Source organism: Zingiber officinale, chromosome 4B (assembly GCF_018446385.1).
Source record: "Zingiber officinale cultivar Zhangliang chromosome 4B, Zo_v1.1, whole genome shotgun sequence".
NCBI classification, from domain to species: Eukaryota; Viridiplantae; Streptophyta; class Magnoliopsida; order Zingiberales; family Zingiberaceae; genus Zingiber; species Zingiber officinale.
The window spans coordinates 137,053,983-137,069,765 of NC_055993.1; the positions used below are offsets into that span (position 1 = coordinate 137,053,983).

At 39.9% G+C, this 15,783-nt stretch overlaps 2 protein-coding genes across 3 annotated transcripts; one reads left to right on the plus strand and one right to left on the minus strand.

Annotated features, from left to right (window-relative positions):
• Positions 1–4,767: 4,767 nt before the first annotated feature.
• On the minus strand, positions 4,768–6,342 carry LOC121976957 (alcohol acyltransferase 9-like). The gene is made up of 2 exons (XM_042529397.1): positions 5,860–6,342; positions 4,768–5,699 (listed from the first exon to the last, which is right to left on the minus strand). Exons 1-2 carry the CDS (start codon positions 6,298–6,300, stop codon positions 4,809–4,811), a joined length of 1,332 nt encoding a protein of 443 aa, XP_042385331.1. The 5' UTR covers positions 6,301–6,342; the 3' UTR covers positions 4,768–4,808.
• Positions 6,343–7,686: 1,344 nt separating this feature from the next.
• Positions 7,687–14,568, plus strand: LOC121976958 (cyclin-T1-2-like). Of its 2 annotated transcripts, XM_042529399.1 has the most exons (8): positions 7,687–7,797; positions 9,453–9,793; positions 10,429–10,510; positions 12,743–12,808; positions 13,062–13,196; positions 13,311–13,486; positions 13,567–13,718; positions 13,807–14,568. In XM_042529399.1, the coding sequence occupies exons 2-8, from the start codon at positions 9,570–9,572 to the stop codon at positions 14,298–14,300; spliced, it is 1,329 nt and encodes a 442-aa protein (XP_042385333.1). In that variant the 5' UTR covers positions 7,687–7,797; positions 9,453–9,569; the 3' UTR covers positions 14,301–14,568. The 2 variants fall into 2 exon arrangements, with proteins under 2 accessions (XP_042385333.1, XP_042385334.1); XM_042529400.1 differs by lacking the exon at positions 12,743–12,808.
• The last annotated feature ends 1,215 nt before the right edge of the window (positions 14,569–15,783 follow it).

Genomic DNA, 15,783 nt, shown 5'->3' on the forward strand with positions numbered 1-15,783 from the left:
TCAAATAAAAAAATATAAAAATCTAATTAACCTCATTGATTAGTGCTTAGATGACTAATCTAATTATTAAGGATTGTAATAGGGAGGGTTAAAATCTAACCCATAATAAATTCGTTCCGACGGAATTGGTTTAGACCTATCTAAATGGGTTTCAAAATGGATCCAGGGTGGGTTCCGGGTTTAACCGGATCGACCCCCGTATAATATTTTTTTATTAATTATTAATTAAATAAAAATTGATAATTATTTTTTAATTGAATAGATTTTTTTATGATAATATTTTTTTACAAAATATTATTAATATAAATATTAAAAAAATTAATGTTTAATTAATTTTTTAAAAAATATTTTATATTAAAAAAATAAAATATGATGGGTCTAATGAGTCTAATTATGATCCACCCTGTCGGGCTCATAGGGGCGGGGGCGGGGTAAGTCCAAAGAGAGGTGAGGCGGGTCCTGGGTTTGGCCAAATTTACCTCAACCTAGACCTGTTGCCATCTCTACTGGCCCCATAAAATTTTCATATATGCTATTAGGGGTAAATTGAGAAGCGTGAAGAGTGGACGGTCCAGCATCCATTGGATGTACCCTATTTGAAGAAAAAAATTCCTATTGATCCTGCAGAAAGAACGAGGGCCCCCTTTGAGGGAAGTCAATGACACGTATAGGTCAAAAGTCCAAGGGCAAGATGAGGTTCGGCCGGTCGGGTAAGGGTCGGATCAATCGATCGAACCGGTCAGAACCGAATCAAAGATAACCCGCGCGGGGAGTCGGGTTTCCGACGCTCATGGGGAACAAGGTCGCCGGGCCGAGCGGATGGCCCGCTCGGCCGAAGCACAAGGCAGCAATGTCGTGAACAGTCTTAGCCGAGCACATGACAGGGAATCTCCGGGCACACGACCGGGAATCTCTCGAGTGGATCCGTACATACGTCCAGTCGGACGTGAGGGGACTGCCGAGCGGCCGGACGCTCGACGTGGGAACAGAAGGGACAAAAGGACAAGGGAAACATCTTCTGACAACAAGCATGTCCAGCGACCAAGTCATACACTAAACCTTACGACAGAAGGTTCTGTCGTCCCATCAGAGAGGTGCTCGGACTGTAGCGGTATGGTGTCAGGCAAGCTCCTCTGACAAGCCCATACTGAGGTATGGTAAGAGGACACGTATTCGTCTCGGTATGTGTGCATCAGCCTCCTCATAGCTCTATATAAGGGTCCTCATACTTCGCGGGAGGTACGCGATCTTTGATCTTCGAAGCCACTTCCTTAGTTTCCTCTTGCATGACTTGAGCGTCGGAGGGTCGTCGCCGGGAACCCCTTCCCGGCCCGACTTCTTTGCAGGTTCACCGGAGCTCCATACGGCCGGTCAGAGAGCCACGTCATCGATTCAGATAGCGCCATGTGCCTAGCGTCCATCGATTCAGTGTTCAGACAGGATCACCTATAAATAGACTATAGTTGGGAATCAAACCGTGGGTGCCTAGGTGACAACTCGGATATCCTACCGTGGCATCGTAAAGGATCATTCGGTCCACTTCATGCGGATCGAGGGATTATCCATAATACAATTGCGGTCGAATCGCAGTAGCAATTCAGCTGCAATTGATTGTAATCCCTCCATGGATTAAGCTTTCCATCCAGGTTGTAGTTTTGGTCGGTGTGGGTGGCTGGAGGTCGTTGGCGGTGGGCGGGTTGCCTGACACCAAGTGGGTGGTGGCCTCCGATTGCCCACCCAACCTAAATTAAAACCTAGGTGGGAAGGTGAACCCAGGAATGAATCACAACCAATTACAGCTGAATCACGATCGTGATCCGACCGCAATTACATTGTTGATCATCTCTTGGTCCACAAAAAGTGGACCAGAGGATTCGGTGTGAGCCCTGAGACTTTAAAAAGATAAACTCAGTTAGCATCGTTGACTAACCCTGGGGTGACAAGTCTGGCCCTATGGAATTTTACCACTCGCCACTAGGGTAAATCAGGAAGCGCTCGCGACAGGTAGTCCAGAAACCCAGCATCCTTTGGTTGTGTGTCTTATTTGGAGGAAAAATTTCTATAAATACATTATAGTTGGAGATCAAACTATGAATATTTAGATAAAAACTTAGATATCATAGCCCCGGGGCATAAACTCCTCCTATCTCATGTGGTAAAAGATGATTCGCTTGCCTCCAGCGCTCTCGCTAATTCATCCCTAGGTCAACACATAGGAGGTAAATTACGAGCGGCTACTAACCATTAGTGTAAATGGTAAGGTATGAAGAGGACACACTTGGACGCGCCAAATTTCAATTTTAAAATCTTATATGACAATATCCCATATTTTAATCATAGCACCGAACTCTCGAGTAAACTCCTCCTATCTAGCACCGTGAACCAAGGGTTAATATATACTGATATACATTTGATGGTTAATATATATGCTAATTACATTTGTTGACACATACTACTAATCATAGTCCACATCTGTTTCAATATAATAATTAATTAATTAATTGCACCAATTCGGAAAAGGTCACACGCTAATCAGCAGGCACCATAAATGCCAAGCTTCCTTGAAATGTCCCTCTTCTTAAAATTTGTTTTTTTGGTGTTGAGCAATAATTAAACATCTCCCCTGAAGGCATAAACATGCGCGCCATTGCTCAGGGTGTTGGTTATATAGGTTTGTTGAATTGAACAAGAATCATTCCGAGATAAAGACAGAGGAATTACTCTCCATTCTACCTTTGATCTCCTGATTCTGAGTCATGCTACGGATTTCACCGTTTCCGTCGCCTCCTGTTGCTGCTGGTGGTGCGCCGCCCTCGCGGCCTCAACGGAGTAGAAGTTCCCCAAGATACCGGAAACAGGAACAGAGCAGTTGACGACGCCGGTGCATGCGCCTCAGGGCGCGTTGAGGAGGATCTGCTCCAGGGACTCGCGCACTGAGGACGGCGTTCTCAGCCTCCACGCAGTGCATTGCTGCGCGGCGAGGCAAAGGATGGAAACCAGCTGGCTCTTGTCCCGCTGCAGTCGACTCACCTCCGCCGTCAGCTCCTCCAGCTGCATCTGCTTCCGCATCCGCGACCGCCGCGCAAACTCCCGGTTCGACTGATCGCCTCCATTCTCTTCTGCCGTCTCTGCCTCATCAACGTCTCCTCCTCCAATGACGACGGCTGTGGCGGCGCCGTCGCCATGGAATTACTTCAAAGATCCAAACTTGCTTCTAAATGTAATATGCAGATCGAAACGCTGCAGTCGATGTTAAATTGAGTTCATGAGAAAACGTAAAACCAGTAGAGGAAAACCACGGAGAAGGATTGAACCAAGTTCATTAACTCTGAGACGAGGATTTCATTTAGGAAAACAGGTGACATGGACAAGAAACATCAAGGGGAACTATCTTGTCATGAATTAATGAGACAGTAGAGAAGTTGAAAAATCAGATTTTGACACTACGAATCACAGAAAAAATGGATTTTGATATTGTAATACTGATCAGAAATCAAGGCTAAAAGCTTAGAAGAAGGAGAATTGGAGGACCAGAGCACAGTTTCAGAAAACAGGGGAAGAAGGTGAAATGACAGAAGAACATTTATAGAAACAATGTTCAAGATATTACAGGAATGAGAAAATAAACAAAAAAAAAATGCAAAAACAAAGATAAAGAACAAGCGAGGGGAGCAGCTCTTTTGGAATCTACTGCGAAGGTTGTTGGGGGGAGGTGGCGAGGCATGTGTGTAAGAAATGGGATCTTCCACGAGAATCCAATTTCAGCTGATGAACAGAGAGAGTTGAATAGAAAGCTTCCATCTCTGTTGCATTTTCATTTTTTTTTCCTGAAAAACATCCGTAGAACAGTATGAAATACTTTATAGTTCTCGGTCAGTGTGCCGTATAGATCATCTTCAGTGTAGTCATTTCCTAATTCAACAGGTTGCTGTGCGAGAATGAGTTGAAGGCACATGAAGAGCATGGAGACGAGAGTCTAGCCTTGGACTCTAATGCCTTTTCTTTTGTAGTTTTCTGAGAAATCCCCATTTTCAAAAACAAATCTTGTCTTTTGTCCTTTTTTTTCTCTGGTTTTATTCCACCAGAAACTTAGTCCACGGAAAGAAATAGTATTCTATTCCCGGCTGGCAATACTGTCTTCTTCGTTACCCACCAAGCCAATCCATCTCAGGACTATCTGATGAGGTGTTTTGATGATTCTTCTGATGCAAGAAGCAATCAAGCAAAAGAAATATTAAGTCTTAAGCCTATCATGAATCATCAGCCAAATGAAGATTCTGATAATCTTCTCACAGATTTAGTCGACACATTTTGTCACTGTCAAGCAGAGGATTGGGTGTGACCATCACCCACAGTTCTGCTGGTACTCACTGAAACATGATTCCTTATCTTCATGAGAACTTTCCGCAAGACCACTTATTAGAAGAATGAACGAATAGTTAGTCGACACATTAACTTTTCTCTTAATCAAAGCATCTATTCTTCTTTAACTGCTAATCTAACCTATAATCAGGGATTAATTTCTTTACCCACACTCATTGGGAAAGGTAGACAGTCAAAAAGTGGCTCCCTTCCAATTGTGCTGCGTTCTTTCTTGCGCTCCCAACTCATTAACCACTAGAGCATTGACCCACAATAATGCAAGAACCTTTGTTTCTTTTGCATTACTTCTCGACATTGATGTGATGGGGTTTTGGGCAACCTTCTTGTCCACCCTTTGGATACAAAAGGTACGTGTTTAAACAATTGTTAAGATTAAGATTAAGATTTATGGTGAGGAAGAGATTGATTTGATTTTATGTTTGTGATTACATCTCTCTGTTCATGTAGCTTTCATCCGGCTGCTGTATCAAACAGCAATGGTGGAACCTCTCCGCGATCCCCTGCGGCACTGACACGAGCAGGGTGAAGGCATGCAAGTCTCCGACCACCGGCAGGAACAAGCAGTAGATCTCGCTGGTCATGGGGCCCATGTGGAGCGGCCGGCCCTCCCCGAAGTCCACCTCCTCCAGCCCCAGCTTAGTCCACGGCGAGATCACCAGGCTCGCCGACAAGTCCGGCCGCGTCCAACGCTCCTCCAGCAGATCCACCACGGACCGGACTTGGCCGTCGCGCACTCCCTCCTTGGCTGCTTGCACCAGCATGATCCCACCGCGGGCGCTCGAGCCGGACAGCTCCGCCGCAAATGTCTCCGCGCAGGCCATTACGAACGCGTTCCCGAAGTAGCCGCCGGGGAGCTCCGGCCTCAGCCGCCGGCGCACGTTGACCGAGAAGAGGAGCTTCACGCGGAGCGCCGGCGGAGGGTCTAGTGCCTTGACCCACGCGCGCCACACGTGCCACGCGAGCGCCTCGAAGGAGGTGCACTTGAGCGACGGCACGCACTGCTTCTTGAGGTGGAGGATTTGGGCAGCCGTGAAGGTGATCGAAACAGGGGTGAGCGGCTGAGAAAGGAGGAGCTGGAAGATGCTGTAGCACTCCTGTGTTTGGCTACTGAACTCGGGGTGGGGGAACTCGATCCGCGGCGGCTCTCGAGGCTTTAAGAGGCGGCGGTCGTGGACGACGGCGACGGGCACAGCAGCGCTGGGTTTGGCCGTGAGCAGCGCCCACGCGTGCAAGAAGTTCGCCGTGCCGATGGCGTCGCAGAGGCAGTGGCTGATCGCCGTGCAGAGTATCATGCCGCCGCAGCTCAAGTACGTCACCTGATGGCCAATCCAGATGCCAAACTGTTAATCCCAGCAGAAAGCTTGGCCGGATTTGTCAATGCCGTTGCCGCTGACAAATTTAGAACCGGAACAAGCAAAAAACAAAAGAATAAATTGAGCACGAAATCCGAGTCAACTCTGTCCTCAGTCTCCTGACCTGAACCAGGAGTGGTGGGACATCAATAAAGCTCCGTTCTTCGTCCGTTGGCTCATACAGGAGCTTCCTCCAGGATCGGTTGGGACGGGCGGCGCCTCGAAGGAACTCGTCGGCGGTGAGGATGGAATGGGCCTCGGCGAAAACCGCCCCCTGGGCATTGCAGTTCACCACAAGCTTCTCTCTGCCTCCTTCCGGGCTCCGGACCAGCCGGCCAGCGAGGGGGTAGTACTCCACGAGAGCCTTGCCTAAAGAGGCCGCGAGGGCCTCCGCCGCCACCGACCGCCGGTAGACGTAGACGTACTTGATGGAGAAGCGCAAGAAGGGCTGGTCGTCGAGATTGGAAAGGTATATAGTGTGGCGCGGCGTGGGGCTACTAGGGCGCACCAAGATGGGATCTTTGGGGCAATAGCCGTCGGGGATCTCTATGGACGGCCTGGCCATGTCCTCGGAAGATAGCAGAACTCCTGCAACCCAGCTCAGTGATAGAGGAAGAGGACGGTGTATATAGAAGAGAAAATTGCATTTTACTCCTCGTACTTCAATTTCGTTTAAAATACCTCCTGTATATCTTTATTATTTTTATTTTACTCTTTATTGTAAAAATATATAAAATATCCAAAGATGAATAGATACCATTTTTATATAATTTAAATATTATTAATGATATTGAATAAATGTCCACACTTTCCCTTATTTCTTTTACATTATCATAATTTTTTTGACTCGTAATTAATCTTGACGGCTGGAGTTAGGTTGAGTTTTATGAGCGTTTATTGTGAAATCCAAAAATTATATTTAATAAAAAAAAAACAAGATTGACATGAGGAAATCTTGGATCGGTTGTGTTTGGTTCCCTACTCCGATTGGATTATCGAGATCGGTTGGACACCTTGGCAAGGAATCATCATCAACACCTAACCCACATTTTGAAGCACTCTTCCATGTATTTTTGTTTATCAAACTCCTTAATCATTAGTTTTGTCTTTTTTTTCTAACTAATTTTCTGAAAAAATATTCTCACAAATTCAATTAATTTTTAGAAACATTCAGAGTAGACAGCTTAATTGACTCAACTCGACTAATCTTGACTAGCTTAACTAGCTAACTAGATCGTTTGTTAACACGTTTAATGCAGCTTAATTAGACATTAACATTTTGTAGATGATTCACTAAACCATCATCTACGAAATCATGCTCGACTCCATCACTAATCAATCTCAAAATTCAAGCAAAAGAGAGGGATTAATTAATGGTGCACAGTCAGTGGCGTGACTACTTTTAAAAGCTCTTGCTGGCTTTTTAGGGTTTCATACACATGCCCTAATCAATGACTCACTGCACTGTACAGTGCCCTTCCTCTCTACCACCCACAAACATGTATTTATTTTTACTAGTTTAGGCTTGACCCGTAATCAAGGCATCTTAATTAGAATCACAATTTGAGGGCAAACATCAAACCAGGGTTAGACGCATTCGAACACCCCTCGCGGCTAGACGCGATCATTGGATGAGTAGGGCTAGGAATGGGGTAAGAGTTTGATCGTCAATCGAGCATATCTTTTTAACTTTCTATCTTTGCTTGGCCAAGTTGTAGTTTGAATTTTGAAAAAGATGATTAATGATACTAAGAGGTTGTGTGATTAAATTTTTATATTTTAATATATTAAATCATTTCAATTTAATTTTTTTAATAAATTTTTTACCTTGAGTTATAATATAAATCCTTATTTAATTTAGATTTTAAGATGGGCCGGGTACCCATCTGGAAGCCCAAATTAGGATCCCGACGCGGTTTCTGATTAACGGAAATTTTGACGTTCTCTTATTAAGGACAGTTTAGGGTTCGCTTCCTGTGTGCGCTTCGATCCTTTTTTCCTTTTCCTCGCTTCCTTCTTTATTTTTGGCGATTGAAAGACGAGCTGTGCGCGTTTAATCTAGGTAATTCCTCCTTTTTTTTCGATATTGGATCTTTACTCGAAATTTTTTAAGAGTTTTAGAAAAGCACTTTATTCCTAGTAGATTGTTTTGAGTTCAATTTGGGTTTTTTCTTTTCATGTTGATTTAAGGATAGGGTAGGGTTCTGGATTATGCCGCTTCTTTATCCGTAATTAGACGACCTGATTATCGTAGATGTCTCGTCGAGATCGGATTTTGCTATTTGGATTATTTGATGAGGTCTGCTATTTATGAATCCATAATTATCTGAATTGTGAATGCTACGGGTCAAAAATTTGGTTTTTAGGGATTTCTCTTGTATCTCGTGTTTTGGTTGCTGCTTTACTCATCTTCAACAGATTCTAAACGTTATGCTGGTTGAAGATACATCAACTAGGATAAGATGAAACTCGATGGTAGAAAACATAGAAAACTAATTAGCTATTTCTTTTCTGTTAATTGTCTTTGGTTTAATCTGGCATAACATTTGATAAAGTTCCAGCTGTTGTTTTTTCGTCACGGATATGGAGTCTTTTACTTATGTATATTAATTATTAGTCTTTGCTTGAGAACCAAAAACAAAAGGTAAAAAGAGGAGAGCATATTGAAACTGAGGGTGAGCTACACGTAACATGGGAGCTGCAATGCAGTCTGATTATAAATTTATTGTAATTCTTGAATTAATGTTTTTTTCTTCTAACATTCAGTTTCATTTATTAAAATATCATGGTTCACTCTGATATGTTTTTCCATGAATTGTTGGTGTACAGTTTTGGAGATAATGAACTGTTGAGTTGAATTTTAATTTCTCTATACAGCTGACTGTTAGCATTAGCAAATGGCATAAACATCCTTTGCTCATTATCATTTGTAGCATTATGCCAAGGTACTCACCTGAGTCTACATTGACCAACTCTGAAATGATGTTAAACATTCATAGTCAGTTCATGTTATTGATTGTAGTAAAAGGTGATTACGCTCACCCCAGGCACCCCTTCTGTCCCCAAGTTATGTGAAGAGAGATAAATCACGAGGTTAGCTTATAGCCGACTGCCAAGTGGTTAGAGGGTGAGATGAGTTTTTCTATGAGGGCATGCACTTGTCGGGAATTAATCCTTGCTCCATTGTAGCAAATCTACCACCCTCTAACCAACTAGGCAGCCCCGTGGGGACTAGTTCATGTGCCCTAGGCAAGTGAATTTTGATGATTGCAATGAGTCACAGTTCAATGGACTTCAACAATGCTATTCAACGATTGTCTTGTTTTTCTTCTGGGGCATTAACTTACAATTTTTTGATTGTTGTAAAGCATCTCAACCTTTTCTCTCCATGTGCCCTCCAAAAAAAAGTTGGTTGGTATTCTTTGCTGTGCCACATAGTTTTTCTTTCTGTCCTGTTGAGTTCTGATTGTGTCAGCCAGGAAGTAGGCCATGCTATCATCCAACTTATCTTCATTTGAAGTGATATGCCATGCTATTGTCCAACTTATCTTCATTTGATGTGATATGCGATGCTATCATTCCACTTGTTTTTAGTCATGGAGAAAATATTCTTTAGTTCCCATGAGGAAGAAGTTATTAATATTGATTAATCGATTGTCTCTCTCCATTTCTTAACTGGTTCTACCTCTGCTGATTTATTTAGTGTATATGTTACAGGAAGTTGGCTTGTGATAGTGGTCCTTCAAGCAAGCAAAAATTTCAGTCAACTAGAAGGATAAGAAATTTCAGAGCATAGATTACTGTAATAAATCAGGTTAAACCAAAATCAAGAAAATGGGAGAGCCCTTTGGGGGCTCTTTAGATCGAGGAATGGTAAATGGAGGTTCAAATACAGAAGACGAATTGCACCACATGTACAGGTCAAGCTGGTATTTTAATAAGGAAGAGATAGAAAAGAACTCTCCCTCGAGGAAAGATGGTATTGATCAGATGAAGGAATCACAACTACGAATGTTCTACTGTTCATTCCTTAGGGATATTGGCATCAAGCTTCGCCTGTGCGCTCTTTCTCTTATCTCCTTGTCTGTTCTTTTTATCGTATATTGACTATGTCCTACTCTCCAGTATGTGCTACTAATTTTATTTTCTGCTTATTACACTTGTGAATTCAAGACTTGACTTTTCTTACCATCCAAGACTTACACACTTGCATTGAGTAACTTTGCAGCTCATACTAACTATTAACTATTAGAAATTGTGATAATTGTATAACATGCCAGTATTGGTACTGTGAGAATCTGTTTGACCAGTTTACAAATATTTAGTTGATTTAAAACAATTCGTAATCAATTATTCACCATTAACTTTGCTCGTTCATCCAGACTGTCTAGTGGTTCTATATGTGTTTATTAATATTTTCAATGATTTCCTGCTATTCAAGCTTTTAGTTCTTTATATTCGCATGAAAACATTCTCTACCTTGTTTTATATCTAGATTAAGTGACAGTAACTGTTCTATATGTGTGTAGGCTTGTGTGAATTTCTATTTTTTGCATTCTTAAATGTACCTCAGTATTTAGACTATCTCTAATTCCTTTTGTTTGATGATTATTTCCATCTATAGTTATACATTATTGTTCGTCATTCCCATGTTTGCTACACAGTATGACCTTGATAATATCGACTTTTGCAGGCCACAAGTCACCACTGCAACAGCAATTGTATATTGTCATCGCTTCTATCTCCATCAATCCCATGCAGAGAATGATTGGCAGGTTTGACTACTCACGTCATTTCAGTTTATGTTGCATTGATATTTTATTAATGCTGTCATAAATGAATTAATATCTATGAATATTATCGTTAAAAAATTATGAGTTATATAATTTGACTTTACTAATAAAATCAGATTAATCTGTATGATTTATAACCTTAACAAAATTACTAATAAATAAATATTCACTTATTTTGAATAATATTAATTGTTTTTTCATTATTGATAACTGATAAGCAATACGACTAATATGTTTTGATATTCATATTAATAATGCATGTAGTAATTTCTATGAATAAATATAATTAATTAGAATGGTACATTAATGAAAATATTATTAACATGTAGCATTATTACTAATTAATAAAATACTAGTAATAATGTTTCTGCATGTCTCGTGAAACATCTCGATGATGAGGATATGTCGCATAGTTAAATGTACCTTGCCTTGTTGACATCTCGCGACGAGATCTGGCTCCAAATGTGTGAATCCAGCACGGGTAAAAATTATTTTCAATTTTGCTATTTTCTCTCTCTGCATACTCCTCTCCTTGGTTCCTCTCTCTACGTTGGCCCTCTCCCCTTCTCAAGTTCCCCTCGCTTGCTGCCACCATAGTCGCCTTCCATCTGCCCCTCTCCATGGTAGCTTTTCCCTTTATTACCTTAGTCTCTCTTTTCTCCCTTTTGTGTCCATTGTAGCTTTAGGGCCACAGCTGTTTCCACTGTGTATCGCTGCTCCAGTGCCGAAGTCTCGTGTGTTGGTTGGCAAGTAAAATGGTAATTCCTGCCCTTGTTGGCCGACTGACACAACTCATAAGTTCGAATGTTGGTCACAATTTATACTGAATTAATAATATTATTGTCAATAATTCAATTACATAAGTAATGAAATTGTATTGACACAACACAATTCAGTACTAAAACTGTTGTATCACTTCGGCACAACATAGTACAGTACTAAAACTGTCGTATTGTTCTGATCAGAAATTGAAATGCAAAATCATGGCATGGCTCGAGATTTTAAAGCTTGAGTGGCCACTTTAAAAGTCCTTGTCTTTCAGGCTATTCTATTGACTATTGCAGTTGATTCCTGCTGACATGGATGAAGAGAGGTGTTTTATTGTGGGTTTTTTTTTCTTTTATTCAGTAATCTTATTTTTTGTTAAATTTTGATGTCATAGCCAATGCAACTGATTCATGTCATTACTTAACAACAAATTGATGGAAAGCTCTCTGGTTAGATCGACTACCAGTTCACCACATTGTAGAGGGCACAATAATTTGGTCGAAATTGAATATTTAGGAAAGGTTTGTAAAAACTAATCCTACATTGATTTAATTAACCTACAAATTGTAGAGTCTGGGAATACATTTTAGCGGGAAGCAAAGTGGATAAGCAGGAACCCTTACCTGTTACTCTAGAGAGCAAGCATTTCATTTAACTATCTATACTGTTGTCAATATCTATTGGTGGTTGAAGTTCTATTGTTTCCCTGCCAGATCCCATAAACACATCCAAGGAAGAACCTATTTTTTTATTCTTCTCAATTTTGCTCTAACATCTAGGCACATGGTTAGCCTCCAGAGAGTTGGTTATGGCTTGAAGAATTCCATGCACCTTGAAGAAAATATTTACAGGAGAAAAATAGGATACATACAGGAAAATTTGAACTGTAAAAGTCTTGTAGATTGATCATTTATTATTTAGATTTTATTGACCTTCAAACTAATGATATGATATGACCATTTGTAGAGCTCAGTGATTAGATAAGGTTCATGAAGCTGATTCCAAATAGTGGGCACGCAATCCTTGTTATTAGTTGGGAGAATATTTCTTGAGCGAGCATAGATGGCTGAAAATCCTTTTTGTCAATCAATAATCATGTACGACACCACAGATATCTTGAATCACGGACTAACGTTTTACTACAAAACCACATGTATCTTGAATCATAGGCTAACACTTCGCGTACTAATATTTGATTGTTGAAATCTTCTGACATTTTACTTACTAAAAATTAGTTATATCACTAAAATCTTATCTTTCTTTTATTTCTACCAGATATTGACCTTTTCCAAGACTATATACCAAGTATTCGGTTGGTCTTTGGTTTAGTTGTCCTGTCTGAAAGCTTTTTGCAGATTACGAGGATAAAAAACTTATTTGCTACGCTAAACACTTTGCTATATTGCTGACGTTGGCTTTTGGAATTGAGTTACCTTATTTGCACAGAAGATTTCTCACAATTTAGAGAAATATGACAAGCTCGAGGGCTCCATCTTTATAATAAAATTCTGTGTAAGTAAACAATATATTATATGCTACCCTGCAAAATTTTTCCCTCATAGGATTTGACAACATATGGACCTGCCAAGTAGCACCATGGTTTTTTTTACCTTTGTGGTGCTTGTCCAGTGATAATGACACTGAAGATTATAGATTTTCATCTGTTTACTTTTTAAACTACTTTGATTTGTAATTTTGTATTCTTTATAAAGTTTTTTTTCAGATTCTTTTTTATCTTCATGATCTATTGTGGGCCTTACTGCAGACTGTTGCAACTGCATGCATGTTCCTTGCCTCCAAAGTAGAAGAGACACCATGTCGTTTGGACAAGATTGTCGTCATTGCATATGAGACAATGCATAAAAGTGATCCTAGTGCTGCAGGGAGAATTCGTGAAAAGGTATGATAAACTTCTGAACATGGATCCAGATCCTGGTTGATCAGTCCTGTAAGGTAGTGTCAGTATTATTATGTATTACAGTTGCCAAAGTACTATTTTTTTTTTTTGTTAAAGGCTACCTTCCAGAAACAAAAGGATCTTGTTTTGATTGGGGAAAGAGTGCTTCTATCAACAATTCGATTTGATTTCGATGTGCTTCATCCTTACAAGCCACTTCTCCAAGCTCTGAAGAAATTTGGGATTACTCAAAGAGAAGTTAGGCAAACTGCATGGAACCTTGTGAATGACTGGTATGCAACTTCGTACTATCTTAGCTCCCGTTATTGTTTCATTTGTGTAGTGGTCTCATTACTCTTAATAATATGCATAGGCTTTGGACAACATTTTACGTACAATATAAGCCCCACTATATAGCAGCCGGTTCTCTTTTTCTTGCCGCTAAGCTCCATAATATAAAGCTTCCTTCAGAAAGGGGTTATGTCTGGTGGCATGAGTTTGATATTATCCCTCGCCAATTAGAAGGTTAGCTATCTTACACTTTAACTAGTCTTTGGTCTTTATAATTATAATTGTTGGAGTTTATTGTTCCTGATGTATGTATGACTTGCAGGGGCAATTCAGGAAATGTGTCAACTTTTGCAATGCAATCGAAAATCCTCTGTAACTTCGTTCGGGCAGCCAGTACAAGCTCCTGTAGCAATCAACGAGAAGCAGTTCTCAAGCAGTCCTGATTCTGTTTTAAGAACAACATGCATCTCCAGTAAAAGCTCAAGTCAAAATTCTGATGCTGATCTTAACAGCCATAAACACACAGATTCAGATTGTCATATCCAAACTAACTTCTCAAGTTCTGAGAAAAAAAAGATTTATTTGGAGTGTAGAACGGGACCTCAGTGCCATAAGACTGGTACTGACATTCCAACTGCTGCTGCTAAGCATAATGGTACATCAGTGGATAAACAATCAATGAGAAAAAGGGAGCACATACAGAGTACGTTTGGTGAAATCGACAAGGATCGCATTCAAGCAACTATTAAGAGGAAAAGGGAAAGAGAAGTTCCAGTGGTTGAACCATCTTCAAAGAAACAATTGTGTATACACTAAAGATTTATCTGGCATCCTGCTTTTGTAACCTATAGAAACAGCTTTACTTGTTAGGAAGAGTAAACTTCGGATGGATCATTTCTGATACATTGACATTGAAGTCCTCACAAAATTTCCACTTTTCCCTCATATATAACCATCTCTGGAGCAATATTGCTGCACAATTCTTCAGGCAATTACCAAAAAATCATCTGTATGCATACAACTGTGTTTCATTGTTCACTTGTAAGTTTGACCATGTAAATGCAAGAAAACAATTGTTGGTATAGTTTGTCATTCTTTTCATATATGTAAAGTTCCTGTATGGATCTTCCTACGGAATCAAAATACACAAGTCTAATTCAGAAAGATTCAGAATCTTAACCAGATGTCGTTTCCTCGCTGTATGTAATCTGGATCAGAGAACCAAGCCTGGTATAAGTTTAAAAGAAGACACTAGATTTTTGTAGTCTTTACTGCAGTGTTTCCCCTAGAAAAATTGCAGTACTTAAGCTACTTGTATATTTTCATTTCATGTTAGAAACGTAAGCCGGGATTTTTTTTTTTGTATTTATTTCTTTACATTATTATGTCAATGTGTAATCGAAGTAGTTCCAAACTATTCTTTAAAAGGTGAAATATGTGACTCTGACAATCTCTTACGGCTGTCTTACACCATTAGGAAGGTGTAAATCAAGAAATCGAAGCTAACCATTATATGGAAGGATAATTTCTCACATGGGAAGTAGTTTCAAACTATGATGATATACATAGCTGCTTCTGATGCTTTGCATGTAAATTGCATGTCAACTTTCACTATTGTAACTAGTATTGTTAATGGTTTGTATATAGAAGATTCTCTTCTTCTCATTGATCAGTGATGATGATTAATAAAAAGGGGTCTTATAGAGGAATCAGATCATATTGAATCTATTATATGGAATCGTACCTTACCTCATATTACAAGAGATTCAAGTCGTGAAAATAACCTAAAACAGGTTAACACTGTATACGCTAATCGAATGTGATCTAATATTTTTTTTTTCAAAATTTCATATTGATGAAAATTTAGTACACTGCCCTTTTGTTGATCAGTCATCTTCATATGAGTTGCAACTTCTAGTAACTGTTGTTACTAGCTGAAAGAAGCATTAAACTTAAAACTCTTGTTTTGCTTTTCTTTGAAGAAAAATTGTAACAAATTTCTTGGCCGGTAAAAGAGGACAAACATGGCCAAGAAAAAGATCCACACGAGGAAGTTTTTACCTTGTGAACCCAACATAAAATCAATAAAAATTTAATTTTATTTATTAATAAGTTTAATAATTCTATTAGTTTAGCTCTAAAGAAGTTTAATTAAATAAGTTCATGTACCGTATTAAATCAGTTTTCTCACCTGACTACCTGTAATGACAATAGGCTTTAATTAAACTGAAAACTGCACAATCAAAGGATGATAGCCTTATTTGGAATCACAAAAAGAACAACAACTAATGAAGGTATT